At 36.6% G+C, this 18,443-nt stretch overlaps 2 protein-coding genes across 2 annotated transcripts in view; both read left to right on the forward strand.

The window, feature by feature from the left end:
• scube1 (signal peptide, CUB domain, EGF-like 1) overlaps positions 1-4,178 on the forward strand; it is a gene marked incomplete at both ends in the record, with an annotated part of 73,096 nt that extends 68,918 nt beyond the window's left edge. The window contains 5 exons of the mRNA XM_079581108.1: positions 82-288; positions 1,195-1,288; positions 2,606-2,670; positions 2,762-2,867; positions 4,082-4,178. Coding sequence (XP_079437234.1) covers positions 82-288; positions 1,195-1,288; positions 2,606-2,670; positions 2,762-2,867; positions 4,082-4,178 — 569 coding nt within the window. The remainder of the gene's footprint in view (positions 1-81; positions 289-1,194; positions 1,289-2,605; positions 2,671-2,761; positions 2,868-4,081) is intronic.
• Positions 4,179-8,050: 3,872 nt separating this feature from the next.
• The window catches only part of hck (HCK proto-oncogene, Src family tyrosine kinase), a gene marked incomplete at its 5' end in the record, with an annotated part of 47,622 nt that continues 37,229 nt past the window's right edge, over positions 8,051-18,443 (forward strand). The window contains 4 exons of the mRNA XM_079581109.1: positions 8,051-8,781; positions 10,650-10,877; positions 13,030-13,292; positions 13,329-13,376. Of these exons, the coding sequence (XP_079437235.1) occupies positions 8,051-8,781; positions 10,650-10,877; positions 13,030-13,292; positions 13,329-13,376 (1,270 nt within the window). The remainder of the gene's footprint in view (positions 8,782-10,649; positions 10,878-13,029; positions 13,293-13,328; positions 13,377-18,443) is intronic.

Here is an 18,443-nt window from a genome sequence, read left to right on the forward strand (position 1 = left end):
AAAGTGGTTCAACAGCCCATAAATACAGAAATAATGGGGCCCTGCACTCACTCTGCTAACCCCTGACTCTCTTCCCTTCAGAGCGAGGGGCCCCTGGACCTGTCGGACTCGGGCCGGTCCAAACCTGCTCCGCGGGACGGCTCTCCCCCAGGGGGCGCCGTGCAGAGTGGAGAGCAGGGGGAGAGAGGAGAGGGCGAGGGACGGGACAGTTCTGCTGCTGCGGGGCCGACTTCACCAGAGGCTTCTACCACAGGGAAACCGGAGGAGGGGAGCGAGCTCAGCCACAAGGTAATGAACCAAAACGTTACAACACAAGGTTTTTGTCGTCACATTTTCATCATTTTTGTCACATTTTTTTCGTCACAGCTACAGTACACAAAAAAAATGAAATTGACCAAAAATTTAAGAAAAAAAATTGACAAAATGTGACAAAAAAATTACAAAAATGTGACAAAAAATGACAAAAATGTGTTGAAAACCCAGCAAAAAAATTATGGAAAAAAAAATCTGATGACGTGAGGAAAATCACATTTTTGTAATTTTTTGTCACATTTTTTTCTTCCATTTTTTGTCAATTTCTTGTGACATTTTTGTGACATTTTTGCCACTTTTTCATCAATTTTTCGTCACTTTTTTGTCACATTTCCATCATTGTTTTCGTCTCAGTTCTGTCGCTATTTTCACACCTTTTTTCCAGATGCTTTTGGATTGGGGTAAAGCCAAACTGGAGAAAATGTGCTCGGTTCAGGTGGGAGTTAAGAGGTTAATGCAGGCTAGCTGATACCATAGACATGCACTAGCCTAGCACTAGCCTAGCACTAGCCTAGCGCCACAAAACTCTTCAAATATAAGAACTGCTTGAATTACAAAAAAAAATATCTCCAGAAATCAGAAACACACTGGGAAACACGAGTGGATCCTTCAGTATTTCCAGCGTGAGGTGGTTCTGTGGAACTTTTTACCTGTTGAATTAAAATCGTTGATCTAATTTATTTGGAATGGAAACGATAAGAAGTTCCCGATTGCTCCGCTCTGCCGAAGGTCCAGCTCCCCCTGGTGGCCGTGTCTCAGCCCTTTGTGTGTCTTTAATCAGTGTCTCAAACATGGTAGTTCATCTGCTGAATGCACCGTGGATGTTTGGCTCTCAGTCGTCCGGTGTGGTTGTGAAATGACCCGGTGCTGCTGTGTCTCCAGCTGGTGATCAAACACCTGAAGCAGAAGGAGGACGTCAGCGGGAAACCGGACAACGGCAAGAAGGTCCCGGTGCTGACCATCTCCCTGCGGCCAGGTAACGGCTCCTCTCCAGACCTGACCTCCAGGAGACCCATCCCAGACTGGATTAGACTAGGTTAGACTGGTTTAGACTGGGTTAAGACTAGGTTCACACTGGTTTAGACTGGATTAGACTATAGGTTAGACTGGATTAGACTGGATTACACTAGGTTAAGACTAAATTCAGACTGGTTTAGATTGGTTTTAACAGGTTCAGACTGGTTTAGACTGGATTAGACTGGTTTAGACTAGATTTAGATTGGTTTTAACAGGTTCAGACTGATTTTAACAGGTTAAGACTGGTTTAGATTGGATTACACTGGTTTAGACTGGATTAGACTGGTTTAGACTACGTTAAGACTAGATTTAGACTGGTTTTAACAGGTTCAGACTGGTTTAGACTGGTTTAGACTGGTTTAGACTCGGTAAAGACTAAATTCAGACTAGGTTTAGACTGGTTTTAACAGGTTCAGACTGGTCTAGACTCATTTAAGACTAGGTTCAGACTGATTTTAACAGGTTAAGACTGGTTTAGACTCTGTTAAGACTAAATTCAGACTAGGTTTAGACTGGTTTAAACTGGTTTAGACTCTGTTAAGACTAAATTCAGACTAGGTTTAGACTGGTTTTAACAGGTTTAGACTGGTTTAGACTGGATTAGACTCGGTTAAGACTTGGTTAAGACTGGTTTCAGACTGGTTTTAACAGATTCAGACTGGTTTAAACAGATTCAGACTGGTTCAGACTGGTTTAGACTTGGTTAAGACTAGGTTCAGACTGGTTTAGACTGGATTAGACTCGGTTAAGACTGGTTCTAACCGGTTCAGACTGGTTTTAACAGGTTCAGACTGGTTTAGACTGGTTTAGACTGGATTAGACTCGGTTAAGACTTGGTTAAGACTGGTTTCAGACTGGTTTAAACAGATTCAGACTGGTTTAAACAGATTCAGACTGGTTTAAACAGATTCAGACTGGTTTTAACAGGTTCAGACTGGTTTAGACTTGGTTTAGACTCGGTTCAGACTGGTTCTAACCGGTTCAGACTGGTTTTAACAGGTTCAGACTGGTTCAGACTCGGTTCAGACTGGTTCTAACCGGTTCAGACTGGTTTTAACAGGTTCAGACTGGTTCAGACTCGGTTCAGACTGGTTCTAACCGGTTCAGACTGGTTTTAACAGGTTCAGACTGGTTCAGACTCGGTTCAGACTGGTTCTAACCGGTTCAGACTGGTTTTAACAGGTTCAGACTGGTTTTAACAGGTTCAGACTGGTTCTAACCGGTTCAGACTGGTTCCAGACTGTCTCTAACCCGTCTCTCTCTCGTCCTGTTGCAGTCGTGGTGCTGGAGAGTCTGAGCTCTGCCATTCAGAAACCCGAATCCTCCTCGTCCAATCGCGACGTACGTAGCCTCATCCTTTTCAAAATAAAAGCCTCCTGAGGGTTTACGCGGGGCCGGTGTTCAGCGTTTCCTCCCCTGTGTGTCGTTCCAGTCTCCGGGCGTAGGGGGCGCCAGCAGCTCCGAGGAGAGGGAGGAGAGCGGGGACAGCGCCAAGAGGAAGAGAGACAGCGACTCGGACGTGGACACGGACTCGGACCGTGAGGCTCACGTTAACACAGCACCGACTTTACAGTTACTGACGATAATCTGAGACAAAAGACAGAGACGGGTTTACATGTTTTACTTTGTTAATGAGCAAATTCTCCTTTTAACTATTCTATTAACCTCTTACCACCCGCCAAACCCAAATGCATTCTCTCCATCACTTTTAATTTCCCTTATGTGTTTTTGTCACTTTTTTATTATATTTTTGATGCATTTTTGTTACTTTTTTGCTGGATTTTTGTCTTTTTTTTGCTGGATTTTTTTGCTGGATTTTTGTTATTTTTTTTTGCTGGAATTTTGTCTTTTTTTGCTGGATTTTTGTCACTTTTTTGCTGGATTTTTGTCACTTTTTTGCTGGATTTTTGTTATTTTTGGCTGGATTTTTGTCACTTTTTTGCTGGATTTTTGTCATTTTTTGCTGGATTTTTGTAGTTTTTTTGCTGGATTTTTGTAGTTTTTTTGCTGGATTTTTGTTATTTTTTTGCTGGAATTTTGTCATTTTTTTGCTGGATTTTTGTCACTTTTTGCTGGATTTTTGTCATTTTTTTGCTGCATTTTTTTTTTTTTGCTGGATTTTTGTCATTTTTTTGCTGGATTTTTGTCTTTTTTTGCTGGATTTTTGTCACTTTTTTGCTGGATTTTTGTCTTTTTTTGCTGGATTTTTGTCTTTTTTTTGCTGGATTTTTGTCTTTTTTGTGCTGGATTTTTGTCTTTTTTTGCTGGATTTTTGTCATTTTTTTTGCTGGATTTTTGTGTTTTTTTTGCTGGATTTTTGTCTTTTTTTGCTGGATTTTTGTCATTTTTCTACTGGATTTTTGTCTTTTTTTTGCTGGATTTTTCTCTTTTTTTTGCTGGATTTTTCTTATTTTTTTGCTTGATTTTTCTTATTTTTTTGCTGGATTTTTCTTTTTTTTTTGCTGGATTTTTCTTATTTTTTTGCTGGATTTTTCTTATTTTTGCTGCTTTTTTTGGTCACTTTTAAGCGTTTTTTTGTTGCGTTTACATCCTCATTTTCTTCTTGGTTTTTGTCGCTGCTTTGAAGAAGCTTTTAGATTTGGAGACTTTAAGAGAAAACATGTTCAGGTGGAGGTTAAGAGGTCGTAATGTTGCTGCGTGCTTTTATTTTGGCGAGCTGGAACCGAAACAGGAAGTCAATTTACTCAAAGAAAACACAACAAATAAAGTGAACTTGTTCTGTTTTGTCCAGCGGCTGCTCGTCCCGGGAGGAAAGTGCGGATCTCGCTGAAGAACGAGGAGAAGAGCTGAAGACACCGAACCTACAAACTTACAGACGATCACTTTAACCCTCCCGAACCCAGATGGAAAGTTTCCCGTTAATGTCCTGATGGGAATTAACACTAAACACCAGCACTTAAACCTTTATGTTAATCATTCGTTTTTTTCTACTTAAACTCACGCCTTAACCTTCTCCTGTGAATGAATCCTCGTTATAATAAGACTTACTCGGATCCAGAGTGTTGTTTTCAGATGTGCCGCCGTCGCCCCCTGGTGGCGGACGATGGGAAACACGCCTGAGTCTTTTGAACTGTAAAGATGTGATTTTCCTGATGTTGACATTTCATTACGTGGCATTTATAAGCTGATTTAACCAATAAAGACTTTGTAAAACGAACTCGTGTTTACTGTGAATGTGAATATAATATAAAGAGTTCATTTACACGTTTTACAAAGAGGCTTTTCTATATTTAACCCCTTAACTCCCACCTGAACCGAGCACATTTTCTCCAGTTTGGCTTTACCCCAATCCAAAAGCTTCTGGGAAAAAGGTGTGAAAATAGTGACAAAACTGAGACGAAAACAATGATGGAAATGTGAGAAAAAAGTGAGAAAACATTGGCAAAAAAGTGATAAAAAATTGACGAAAAAAATGACAAAAATGTGACAAAAAAGTGAGAAAACATTGATGAAAAAAATACAAAAATTTGACAAAAAAATGACATAAATTTGACAAAAAAGTGACGAAAAATGGATGAAAAAATGATAAAAATGTGACAAAAAATGACAAAAATGTGACAAAAAAAATACAAAAAAATGACCCAAAAAAATGACAAAAATGTGACTAAAAAAATACAAAAATGTGATTAAAATTTGACAAAAAATAAAAAAAAATGACCCAAAAAAAAGACAAAAATGTGATAAAAAATTGACAAAAAATGACCAAAATGTGACCAAAAAAATACAAAAAATGTGATTAAAAAGCGAGAAAACATTGACAAAAAAGTGACGAAAAATGGATGAAAAAATGATAAAAAGGTGACAAAAAATGACAAAAATGTGATAAAAAATTGACAAAAAAGTGACAAAAAAATACAAAAAATTACAAAAAATGTGATTAAAAAATGACAAAAATGTGACAAAAAAAATGCAAAAAAATTGACCAAAAATGACAAAAGTGTGATTAAAAAAATGCAAAAATGTGACAAAAAAAAATACAAAAATGTGATAAAAAATTGACAAAAATGTGATTAAAAAAATACAAAAATGTGACAAAAAAAATACAAAAATGTGATTAAAATTTGACAAAAAATTACAAAAAATGACAAAAAGAAAAAAAAAAATATGACAAAAATGTGACAAAAAATCACAAAAGAAAATCACAAAAAAACGTTACAAAAATGAGTTGAACACCAAACCAAAAAATGATGGAAAAAAAATGTGATGACGTGAGGAGAACGATCCTCTCAGTTCAGGCGGGAGTTCAGAGGTTAACCACAGTCAGGAATGAAGTACATTTATACTTGCATAGTTTGAGGATCTGTAGTTCATCCATCCATCCATTTTCTTCCTCTTTATCCGGGACCGGGACCCCGACCTCCTCCAGCTGTTCTGACCCCATGTGTGAGTGGTTGGTGGGGGTCAGAGGGACCGTTGGCGCAGATGTGAGCCGCCTGTCAGTCTGCCCCAGGGGAAACTGTGGCTACAGAAAGCACCAGCCCCCCCGCCCCCGCCCTCCCCCCTCCCTCAGTGCTTTGGGTGTGGCCAGTGTCATATGAAAAGTGCTATACAAATAAGAGCTGAGAGCTGTGACATAACTGTCATACCCAAATGAGGCGCTGTGTAAATGAGGCTCAGCATTTGCATGAGGGAGGATGAGACGCACTTCACACTGTACTGGTTTCTTATGCTGAAAGTCCTATGCCCTGTGTGGGGTTAAAGGCCGGGGGGGAGGAGCCCGCTGAGAGTGGGCGGGGCCTCAGGTTCACAAACAAAGGTGTGAAAATAGCAACAAGACTGAGACGAAAACGTGGATGAAAATGTGAAAAAAGTGAGAAAAAACTTGACGAAAAAGTGAAAAAAAATGGACAGAAATTTGACAAAAAAGTGAGAAAAATTTGACGAAAAAGTGATAAGAATTTGACGAAAAAATGCAAATAATTTGACGAAAAAAAGAAAAAAAATGGACCAAAAAATCCCCAAATTTGACGAAAAAGTGACAAAAAATGGACCAAAAAAATCCCCAAATTTGACAAAAAAGTGAGAAAAATTTGCCGAAAAATTTAGAAAAAATGGACAAAAAAGTGATAAGAATTTGACGAAAAAATGACCCAATTTTTTTTTAAAAGTGACAAAAAATGGACAAAAAAATGTGAATAATTTGACGAAAAATTGAGAAAAAAATGAGAAAAAAAATCCCCAAATTTGACGAAAAAGTAAGAAAAATTTGACGAAAAAGTAAGAAAAATTTGATGAAAAATTTAGAAAAAATGGACAAAGAAGTGATAAGAATTTGACGAAAAAATGACAACAAAAAAAATTAAAAATTGAGAAAAAATGGACGAAAAAGTGACAAAAAATGCCAAAAAAATTACAAATTGAGTTGAATACCCAACAAGAAAAGTGATGAAAAAAAATCTGCCGTGAGGAAAAAGATCCATTTAGTTTTGTAGGTCTTTCAAATGAGGCGTTACACTGGCCGACAGGATTTGGGTAAAGCTGAACTGGAGAAAACGCTCTCTCACAAACGCTCCACCAAACAGAGGGACGAGCAGAGTTTCATGTTCAGTGAGCGAGTTCATGCAGGAGAGTTAGTTTATTTAGACTTTACACAGACAGAGGAGTCACAAAGTGCTTTATAAACTAACAACAGAAACACAAAGTAAATCACAGAACATGACGGTCATTTAACCTCTTAACTCCCGCCTGAACCGAGAGGAGCTTTTTCCTCACGTCATCACATTTTTTTTTTTCATTATTTTTTTGTTGGGGGGGGATTCAACTCATTTTTGTAGCTTTTTTGTACTTTTTTTTGTACTTTTTTTGTCACATTTTTGTCATTTTTTTTATCACATTTTTTTATTTTTTTTCGTCCATTTTTTGTCAATTTTTTGTAAATTTTTAGTAATTTTTAGTAAATTTTTGTCAATTTTTTATCACATTTTTTGTCATTTTTTTGTAATTTTTTGTAATTTTTTGTCAATTTTTTATCACATTTTTTGTAATTTTTTTGTAATTTTTTGTCATTTTTTTTGTCAATTTTTAATCAATTTTTAGTAATTTTTTTGTCAATTTTTTGTAATTTTTTGTCAATTTATTATCACATTTTTTGTCATTTTTTTGTACTTTTTTCGTCAATTTTTTGTAATTTTTTGTCAATTTTTATCACATTTTTGTCATTTTTTGTCATATTTTTTTAATTTTTTTCGTCCATTTTTTATCAATTTTTTGTAATTTTTTTGTCAATTTTTTATCACATTTTTTGTAATTTTTTTGTAATTTTTTCGTCAATTTTTTGTCGTTTTTTTGTCAATTTTTAATCAATTTTTTGTATTTTTTTTATCACATTTTTGTCATTTTTTGTCATATTTTTTTTTATTTTTTTCGTCAATTTTTATCAAATTTTTGTCCTTTTTTTGTCACATTTTTGTCACTTTTTCATCCATTTTTCATCACTTTGTTTCCCCCGACTCATTATAAAACTGTCTAACAATGAAAAGAAGGAAGTAAAACCTTCTCCGCCTCCTCCAGACTCAAACCACACGTAAACCTGAACGTCCTCCCTCAGCGACGTCATCGGCCGCTTTAATCTGTGCAGATTAGCAGCTCCGTCCAGACGCTCGCTGAGACGAATGTGCAACACGGGGAAAGTTTAAACACGGGATTAATCACGGAGCCCGAGGGAGAAACGGCAGATTAAACACGGCAGAGAAGCCGGCAGATGTTCCTCAGGCACAGGATGATCCCGGACACAAACCTCGTCAGAACCAGAAAGAACCAGGACACAAACCTCCTCATCATCAGGACCAGAAAGAACCCGGACACAAACCTCATCGTCAGAACCAGAAAGAACCAGGACACAAACCTCGTCATCAGGACCAGAAAGAACCAGGACACAAACCTCCTCAGAACCAGAAAGAACCAGAACACAAACCTCGTCATCAGGACCAGAAAGAACCAGGACACAAACCCCGTCAGAACCAGAAAGAACCAGGACACAAACCTCCTCAGAACCAGAAAGAACCAGAACACAAACCTCCTCATCAGAACCAGAAAGAACCAGAACACAAACCTCCTCATCAGAACCAGAAAGAACCAGAACACAAACCTCCTCATCAGAACCAGAAAGAACCAGGACACAAACCTCGTCAGAACCAGAAAGAACCAGGACACAAACCTCCTCATCAGAACCAGAAAGAACCAGGACACAAACCTCCTCAGAACCAGAAAGAACCAGGACACAAACCTCGTCAGAACCAGAAAGAACCAGGACACAAACCTCGTCAGAACCAGAAAGAACCAGGACACAAACCTCGTCAGAACCAGAAAGAACCAGGAGACAAACCTCCCCGTCAGAACCAGAAAGAACCAGGACACAAACCTCGTCAGAACCAGAAAGAACCAGGACACAAACCCCGTCAGAACCAGAAAGAACCAGGACACAAACCTCTGGTCCTCTGGTGTGAGAAAAAACTTGATGAAAAAGTGACAAAAATTGACAGAAATTTGACAAAAAAGTGAGAAAAAATTGACGAAAAATGGAGGAAAAATGGACAAAAAAGTGATAAATATTTGACGAAAAAGTGACAAAAAAGTGACAAAAATAATTAAATTGAGAAAAATGAACCAAAAAGTGACCAAAAAGTGCTAAGAATTTTACAAAAAAATGAGAAAAAATGGACAAAAAAGTGATAATAATCTGACGAAAAAGTGACAAAAAAAAATTTTAATTGAGAAAATATGGACGAAAAACGGACAAAAAATGGACGAAAAAGTGACCAAAATTGATAAGAATTTGACAAAAAAATGAGAATAATTTGACGAAAAAGTAACAAAAAAGTGACAAAAAAATATTAAAAATTGAGGAAAAAATGAATGAAAAAGTGACAAAAAAAGGCGAAAAAGTGACCCAAAACTGATAAGAATTTGACAAAAAAATGAGAATAATTTGACAAAAAAGTGACAAAAAAAGTCACGAACCAGAAAGCACCAGGACACAAACCCCGTCAGAACCAGAAAGAACCAGGACACAAACCTCTGGTCCTCTGGTGTGAGAAAAAACTTGACGAAAAACTGAGAAAAATTTGACGAAAAATTGAGAAAAAATGGACAAAAAAGTGATGATAATTTGACGAAAAAGTGACAAAAAAGTGACAACAAAAAAATTTAAAAATTGAGAAAAAATGAACGAAAAAGTGACAAAAAAAGGCAAAAAAGTGACCAAAAAGTGCTAAGAATTTGACAAAAAATGAGAAAAAATTGACGAAAAAATTTAGAAAAAATTGACAAAAAAGTGACAAAAATTTGACGAAAAAGTGACAAAAAAGTGACAAAAAAAATTAGGCGAAAAAGTGACTAAAATTGATAAGAATTTGACAAAAAAATGAGAATAATTTGACGAAAAAGTGACAAAAAAGTCACGAACCAGAAAGCACCGGGACACAAACCCTGTCATCAGAACCAGAACTTAGCTTAACACTTAGCTTTCAAATGAGGCGTTACTCTGGCCTATAGTCTACATGAGCTCCAGTCGAGAGATTTGGGTAAAACCGGCCCGGGGGAACATGTGCTTGAGTAAACCTTCGAGCGTGGCTGTATTTGCTTTTCCGGGCTCGTATTGTGGGATAAACCCTCTGGTCCTCTGGTCCTCTGGTCCTCTCTGACCCTCTGGTCCTCTGGCCCTCTGGTCCTCTGGTCCTCTCTGACCCTCTGGTCCTCTGGCCCTCTGGTCCTCTGGTCCTCTCTGACCCTCTGGTCCTCTGACCCTCTGGTCCTCTGGCCCTCTGACCCTCTGGTCCTCTGGCCCTCTGGTCCTCTGGTCCTCTGGCCCTCTGGTCCTCTGGTCCTCTGGTCCTCTCTGACCCTCTGGTCCTCTGGTCCTCTGGTCCTCTGGTCCTCTGGTCCTCTGGTCCTCTGACTCTCTGGTCCTCTGGTCGTCTGGTCCTCTGGTCCTCTGGTCCTCCGGTCCTCCGGTCCTCCGGTCCTCTGGTCCTCTGGTCCTCTGGTCCTCTGGTCCTCTGGTCCTCTGACTCTCTGGTCCTCTGGTCGTCTGGTCCTCTGGTCCTCTGGTCCTCTGGTCGTCTGGTCCTCTGGTCCTCTGGTCCTCTGGTCCTCTGGTCCTCTGGTCCTCTGGTCCTCTGGTCCTCTGGTCCTCTGGTCCTCTGACCCTCTGGTCCTCTGGTCGTCTGGTCCTCTGGTCCTCTGGTCCTCTGGTCCTCTGGTCCTCTGGTCCTCTGGTCCTCTGGTCCTCTGACCCTCTGACCCTCTGACCCTCCTGGGCGTCGCCTGAGACTCCTTCACACGCTGTGGCTCCATTAAAGCAGCAGTTCCTCCTCGACTGGGTTAAAGCAGCGGTTCCTGGTGCGGGCGCGGCTCTCGCAGCTGCCGGTGGAAAGTTCACGCTTGCAAAAGGCTGTGAAGAGAAAGAGGAAGCAGAAGTGTCACGGTGTTCGAGCCGCTCTTTATTTAAGACGTTCAGACCAAACCGCGCGGGAACCGACGCCGCTGACGGGAAACGCTGAAGAACTTCAGCGGAACACGGACCTGGAGTCAGAGGATCTCATGCCTTTGCCAAACTCACTGTTTTTATGTCTATTTTAGTTTAATTTACTCCAATCAACCCTTTAACTCAGAGGAAACAATGTGTAATGTTTGTTGTTTATTGATATAAATGTGAGATTAAATGTATTTTTCTAAATAAAACCAGACATGGGCAAAAATGTTGATATTTTCAGCGACAAAATCTGAATAATGGACTGAGCCGGGTTTTCATTCACTCATTACAAAGACTTTTTCAGAGGGATTTATTTTGGATCTTTATTTTGGAGCTGTGGCAGTAGTTTACCACCTCCAAGTCTGCAGTGAATGTGTTTTGCTGACGTGAAAGTATTTGCTGTAGAAAATACTCAAAGTACTCAAAGTGGAAAGTAGAAAAGAAAGGAAGGAATGAGGAAGATCAGAGGAAGTGATGAAACTAAAGCAGCGAAACAAACCGTCTCATTAATGTGTAAAAAAAAGAAAGTAGGAGCTGTTGAAGCTAAAGCACCGGCGTCCAAGGCTCTGTCATTGGAACATCTTTACCTACGAGCCTTTTTAGGAGATCCAGAACCTTCTCTCCTGCTAAACATTACACCATCTCCACTCGTACTGCATGATTCTACTTTGGTTTTCAAAATGGCCGCTATGACGACAAAGGTCACATGACTGAACGGCATGTATAGGCTGTAAGCTTTTAGATTTGGGGAAAGGCAAATTAGAAAAAAAATGTGTTTGGTTAAGCTCTTAACTCCCACCTGAACCGAGAGGATCTTTTTCCTCACGTCATCAGATTTATTTTTTTTCCAGCATTTTTTTGTTGGGGATTCAACTCATTTTTGTAACTTTTTTTTGTGTCATATTTTTATCACATTTTTGTCATTTTTTGTCACATTTTTTGTCACATTTTTGTCACATTTTTGTCATTTTTTTGTCACTTTTTTGTCATTTTTTTGTCACATTTTTGTCACATTTTTGTCACATTTTTGTCATTTTTTTGTCATTTTTTGTCACATTTTTGTCATTTTTTTGTCACATTTTTATCACTTTTTTGTCATTTTTTTATCACATTTTTGTCATTTTTTGTCACATTTTTTGTCACATTTTTGTCACATTTTTGTCATTTTTTTGTCACATTTTTGTCATTTTTTTTGTCACATTTTTGTCATTTTTTGTCACATTTTTTGTCATTTTTTTGTCATTTTTTGTCACATTTTTGTCATTTTTTTGTCACTTTTTTGTCATTTTTTTGTCATTTTTTTATCACATTTTTGTCATTTTTTGTCACATTTTTTGTCACATTTTTGTCACATTTTTGTCACATTTTTGTCATTTTTTTGTCACATTTTTGTCACATTTTTGTCACATTTTTGTCATTTTTTTGTCATTTTTTTGTCACATTTTTGTCACATTTTTGTCACATTTTTGTCATTTTTTTGTCACATTTTTATCACTTTTTTGTCATTTTTTTATCACATTTTTATCACTTTTTTGTCACATTTTTGTCATTTTTTTGTCACATTTTTGTCATTTTTTTTGTCACATTTTTGTCATTTTTTGTCACATTTTTTGTCATTTTTTTGTCATTTTTTGTCACATTTTTGTCACATTTTTGTCACATTTTTGTCACATTTTTGTCACATTTTTGTCATTTTTTTGTCACATTTTTGTCATTTTTTTTGTCACATTTTTGTCATTTTTTGTCACATTTTTTGTCATTTTTTTGTCATTTTTTGTCACATTTTTGTCACATTTTTGTCACATTTTTGTCACATTTTTTGTCATTTTTTTTGTCATTTTTTGTCACATTTTTGTCCTTTTTTTGTCATTTTTTTGTCACATTTTTGTCACATTTTTGTCACATTTTTGTCATTTTTTTGTCACATTTTTGTCACATTTTTGTCACATTTTTGTCATTTTTTTGTCACATTTTTGTCACATTTTTTTTAATCATTTTTTGTCATTTTTTGCCACTTTTTTCTCACATTTCCATCATTGTTTTCGTCTCAGTTTTGTTGCTATTTTCTCACCTTTTTTCCAGAAGCTTTTGGATTTAGGTAAAGCCCAAGTGGAGAAAACGTGCTCAGTTCAGGTGGAGGTTAAGAGGTTAAGAACACTTTGCTCTTGTAAAACAATCCGTAATCAAACCTGTGACGTCTCCTTCAGAAGCGACGCGCCGCGGTTCCGCTCCGTCGCGCGTCCGTGGCGTCGCGTGCGCCGCTCGCTTCCTCTTTTTTTCTGCCACTTCCTGCTCCATCCTCCTCCTCCTCCTCCCCCCCCGGCTGCACTCTGCCCGCGCTCCCCGCTCCGAGCGCATCTCCAGCCGGCCACAGACTCCGCGGACCGAGCCCTGAGCGATGGACGACCGGAGGAGCGGGTCTGGACCATCGTGGACGAGCTAGAACCGAACGCGAAGGAGAAGCGGCACGAGCGGCACGAGCGGCACGAGCGGCAGACGCGGTAGAAGCGGCAGAAGCGGCGGCAGGACACAGCGCACGCAGGTTTCGTCCAAAGTGAGTCCAGTTTTTGTAACTTTTAAAACAGTTCAGGGGATTCGCAGCTTGAAACTTTCCCCTGGACAAACGTACGAACTTTAACGCGCGCTTTTCCTCCGAGAATTTGCATTTTTTGTTTAGTTTCAAAAGAGACGCAAAAGAGGAACTGACTGTTGCGTTCAAGTGACCACCGCCTTCACAGACTCGGACCGAACTGTCACAGGGAGAATCTGAATAAAAAGGTTCAAACTAAAGCGGTATTTAATACCGGGGGGAGTTTTCTGTCTCCATCCGGGACAGCAGGAGGGAGGAGGGAGGGCATCTGACTCACGGGAACAGCAGCGAAAAATAAACTTTTAACCAAAATAGAAAAAAAAAAGAAGAAAAAAAAGGCTTGAAAAGTGAGAACTGAGAGTAAAAGTCACGTGTTTGAGTTCATGCGCTACAGGTGAAGAAGCTTTAACCGAGCGTTCAGCTTTACCCGAATCTAAACTGACTTTTTGAAGCGTTTTGGTCGTGTTTTGGGACACTTTTTTTTAACCTCTTATCCTGAACGGATTCCATTTTTTTTCCAGTTTGGCTTTACCCAAATCAGAAAGGTTCTTGGGGGAAAACAAAAAGCCACAAAAAATGAGAAGAAAACAAGGATGTAAACGCAACAAAAAAGTGAGAAAAATTCAACCAAAAAGTGAGAAAAATTCAACAAAAAAGTGACAAAAATTCAACAAAAATGTGACAAAAATTCAACAAAAAAGTGACAAAAATTCAACAAAAATGTGACAAAAAATCAACAAAAAAGTGACAAAAAATTAACAAAAAGTGACAAAAATTCAACAAAAAAATGACTAAAATTCAACAAAAAAGTGACAAAAATTCAACAAAAACGTGACAAAAATTCAGCAAAAAAGTGACAAAAATTCAACAAAAAAGTGACAAAAATTCAACAAAAATGTGACAAAAAATCAACAAAAAGTGACAAAAATTCAACAAAAATATGACTAAAATTCAACAAAAAAGTGACAAAAATTCAACAAAAACGTGACAAAAATTCAACAAAAATGTGACAAAAATTCAACAAAAAAGTGACAAAAATTCAACCAAAAAGTGACAAAAATTCAACAAAAAAGTGACAAAATTCAACAAAAATGTGACAAAAAATCAACAAAAAAGTGACAAATAATCAACAAAAAGTGACAAAAATTCAACAAAAAAATGACTAAAATTCAACAAAAATGTGACAAAAATTCAACAAAAAAGTGACAAAAATTCAGCAAAAATGTGTCAAAAATTCAACCAAAAAGTGACAAAAATTCAACAAAAAAGTGACAAAATTCAACAAAAATGTGACAAAAATTCAACAAAAAAGTGACAAAAATTCAGCAAAAAAGTGTCAAAAATTCAACCAAAAAGTGACAAAAATTCAACAAAAAAGTGACAAAATTCAACAAAAAAGTGACAAAAATTCAACAAAAATGTGACAAAAATTCAACAAAAAAGTGACAAAAATTCAGCAAAAAAGTGACAAAAATTCAGCAAAAAAATGACTAAAATTCAACAAAAAAGTGACAAAATTCAACAAAAATGTGACAAAAAATCAACAAAAAAGTGACAAAAATTCAACAAAAAAGTGACAAAAATTCAGCAAAAAAGTGTCAAAAATTCAACCAAAAAGTGACAAAAATTCAACCAAAAAGTGACAAAAATTCAACAAAAAAGTGACAAAATTCAACAAAAATGTGACAAAAAATCAACAAAAAAGTGACAAATAATCAACAAAAAGTGACAAAAATTCAACAAAAAAATGACTAAAATTCAACAAAAATGTGACAAAAATTCAACAAAAAAGTGACAAAAATTCAGCAAAAATGTGTCAAAAATTCAACCAAAAAGTGACAAAAATTCAACAAAAAAGTGACAAAATTCAACAAAAATGTGACAAAAATTCAACAAAAAAGTGACAAAAATTCAGCAAAAAAGTGTCAAAAATTCAACCAAAAAGTGACAAAAATTCAACAAAAAAGTGACAAAATTCAACAAAAAAGTGACAAAAATTCAACAAAAATGTGACAAAAATTCAACAAAAAAGTGACAAAAATTCAGCAAAAAAGTGACAAAAATTCAGCAAAAAAATGACTAAAATTCAACAAAAAAGTGACAAAATTCAACAAAAATGTGACAAAAAATCAACAAAAAAGTGACAAAAATTCAACAAAAAAGTGACAAAAATTCAGCAAAAAAGTGTCAAAAATTCAACCAAAAAGTGACAAAAATTCAACAAAAAAGTGACAAAATTCAACAAAAAAATGACTAAAATTCAACAAAAAAGTGACAAAAATTCAACAAAAACGTGACAAAAATTCAACAAAAATGTGACAAAAATTCAACAAAAAAGTGACAAAAATTCAGCAAAAAAGTGTCAAAAATTCAACCAAAAAGTGACAAAAATTCAACAAAAAAGTGACAAAATTCAACAAAAATGTGACAAAAAATCAACAAAAAAGTGACAAAAAATCAACAAAAAAGTGACAAAAAATCAACAAAAAGTGACAAAAATTCAACAAAAATGTGACAAAAATTCAACAAAAATGTGACAAAAATTCAACAAAAACGTGACAAAAATTCAACAAAAAAGTGACAAAAATTCAACAAAAAAGTGACCAAAAAAAACATACAAAAGGTGACACAACACAGCAACAACGTGAGGAAAAAGATCAGTTTTGTGGTTCTTAGCTTTCAAATGAGGTGTTACACAGGCCTATATAATGGCCAAAGAGGACAGAATGCATTTGGTTCAGGCGGGTGGTAAGAGGTTAAAGGTGCATTTTGCAAATTGTATGTGAAAAAGAAAAGTTGAGTGTTGTGCGTATTTGACCTCGTAGTGCGGGGGTATAAGTTTGCTTTGGTGGGGGCCGTTTTTCTTCATTGTGAAAAGACCGAGGGCCGAACCCCCAGTTGTCGCCTGAAGTTAAGCTTTTAATATTTGCCAGACTTCGTGGGTCTGCTCAGAAATGTTGAGGAATCGACTGTTTCACATTTTTGAGCCTTAAAGTGATAGTCTGTAAGTTTAAGTGTTATAGATCGTGTATAACTGACCATCTGGGTCTGAAATTTAAGCCAAGTATATACACTGAGAAAAATAAAACATTGGCTTAATCTGCAAATTGTTTAGAAATCATTTACATCTGCATTTTACTAGTTGTTCATAATGATATATATTCATTAGTCCAACTATAAATGTTTCATCTGTAACTGTGAACATTTTAAATTGGTTCAACAAAAAAATGTTCGTGAGTTGAATGTTCAAAGGTTCATTGAGTCAATTTAAAACTCTTCATTAGCAGATATGAGCCAATTTAAATTTTTTCATTGAACCAATGTACTTTTAATAGCTTAATCAATGCCATTTATTGATTTCATTTAAATTGATTAATTTCATTAAAACACATTTGGATTAATTTACTTTTTTATTACCAAAGACATTGTATGTACAAATGCAAATTGCAATATTTTGTAATATGAGTAATGTAGGTACACACAAACATTTCATACTTTCTAATTTTTCAATTCTTGGCTCAAGGTTCAAAAGCTGGTTAAACATTTTGAGAAAAAGTGTTAAAACTGTAGTATAATGTATTTAGCCACATTGTTATGCATTTTCAAACACTTGCACAGCAAAACTGGATGAACAAGAATTTTCCAAGAAAAAAAAACTGTGCAGCCAAGGTACAGCATACTAATCACTGCATCAGTCTCCCTGTGATCCGTGTTCATTTCTTGTTATCCAGTCCCATGAGTACCTTCAGGATGAATTCAACTGTGCGTTCACATTTCTTTGGGTACTTCATGTTGAGGTGTTATGAGTCCGAATTGCAAAGTCTTGAACCATTGAATGCAGATCTGTCACAATCTTCACGATGGGTGTTACGACGACTGCCATCGGCTCGTCCTCCACACGGAAATCTTGCTGAATCTGCAAAACATGAGGGGAATAACACATATTAGAATTTACAAATAATGCAATGATTTTCATGGCCGGGTCTAAACCTGGCTAAACTAAGCCTTAACCAGGTCAAACAGAGTCTGAATGAACCACTGGTATTTTAACTTTGTAATTACAGTATGAGGGTTTTGTAAATAACATTACTGCAGCTGTAGATAACACTGAAAATACATGTATTAAAGGGGAGCTCTGAGAAAGTATGTAAGTAAGTATGTCCGCTCTCAAAATATCCAAATCAGTAATAAATCTGCACTTCATGTTAAACACAAACCAGAATCTTACAATATTTGAAATGTCGTTCGTCGTCTCTTTCTATGAAAAAGCCTGATTTCCCCCATTTTGTAAAGTAAAGTTAGAAAATGATACATTCCTATGGTATTTCTTAATCAAAATATAAAGCAGCATATGTACACCAATTTTAGACAAAAGGACTGGCTCCAGTATTTACATGATATTGATCTTTAGCAAAATGTCAGGTATTGCACAGCACTACAAGAGAACTAATTTTAGTTTTTGGGTAAAATAAAACCATATTTCTCCTGCAACTCTAATATCTTCAGCTTTCAGTTCATTTTCTAATATTTGTACAATACCCTTATTCATTTATTTGTTTCTTTGACAGGGACAGTTCAAGAAAACATTGCCAACTCAGTGGCCGATGTTATGTACATAACATCCAAAGGCTTATTTGCAGATTTATTTCAAATGCATTATAGTACATGATTGGCTCTATATGAGGGACTTCTGACTAGATTCTCTGAGAGTCGCTGCTCTTCCTCTCCCGTTATTTCCTCATCGGGGATTAGCAGTGTCTCGTCCAAATTAATGAAAAGCTCTAGATTCCATGGACAGTGAATTACCCATGAACAGTTGATGGTACATGTTAAAAACATTATGTTGGATGTAAATACTTAACCAAAGAAAAAAGTGAGCCCTTAGCTTGAGGTCAAAAACATCTACCACGATGGAACACTGATGTGTCCTTCAGTGAAGCCTTTACATCCAGTATGATGTTTATGTCACTGACTGTCAGTAACTTACAGCCTGCCATGTAATCTAGAACTATTCATTTATTTGGATGAGAC

The sequence above is a fragment of the Gobius niger genome (assembly GCF_951799975.1).
Source record: "Gobius niger genome assembly, chromosome: 22".
Lineage (NCBI taxonomy): Eukaryota > Metazoa > Chordata > Actinopteri > Gobiiformes > Gobiidae > Gobius > Gobius niger.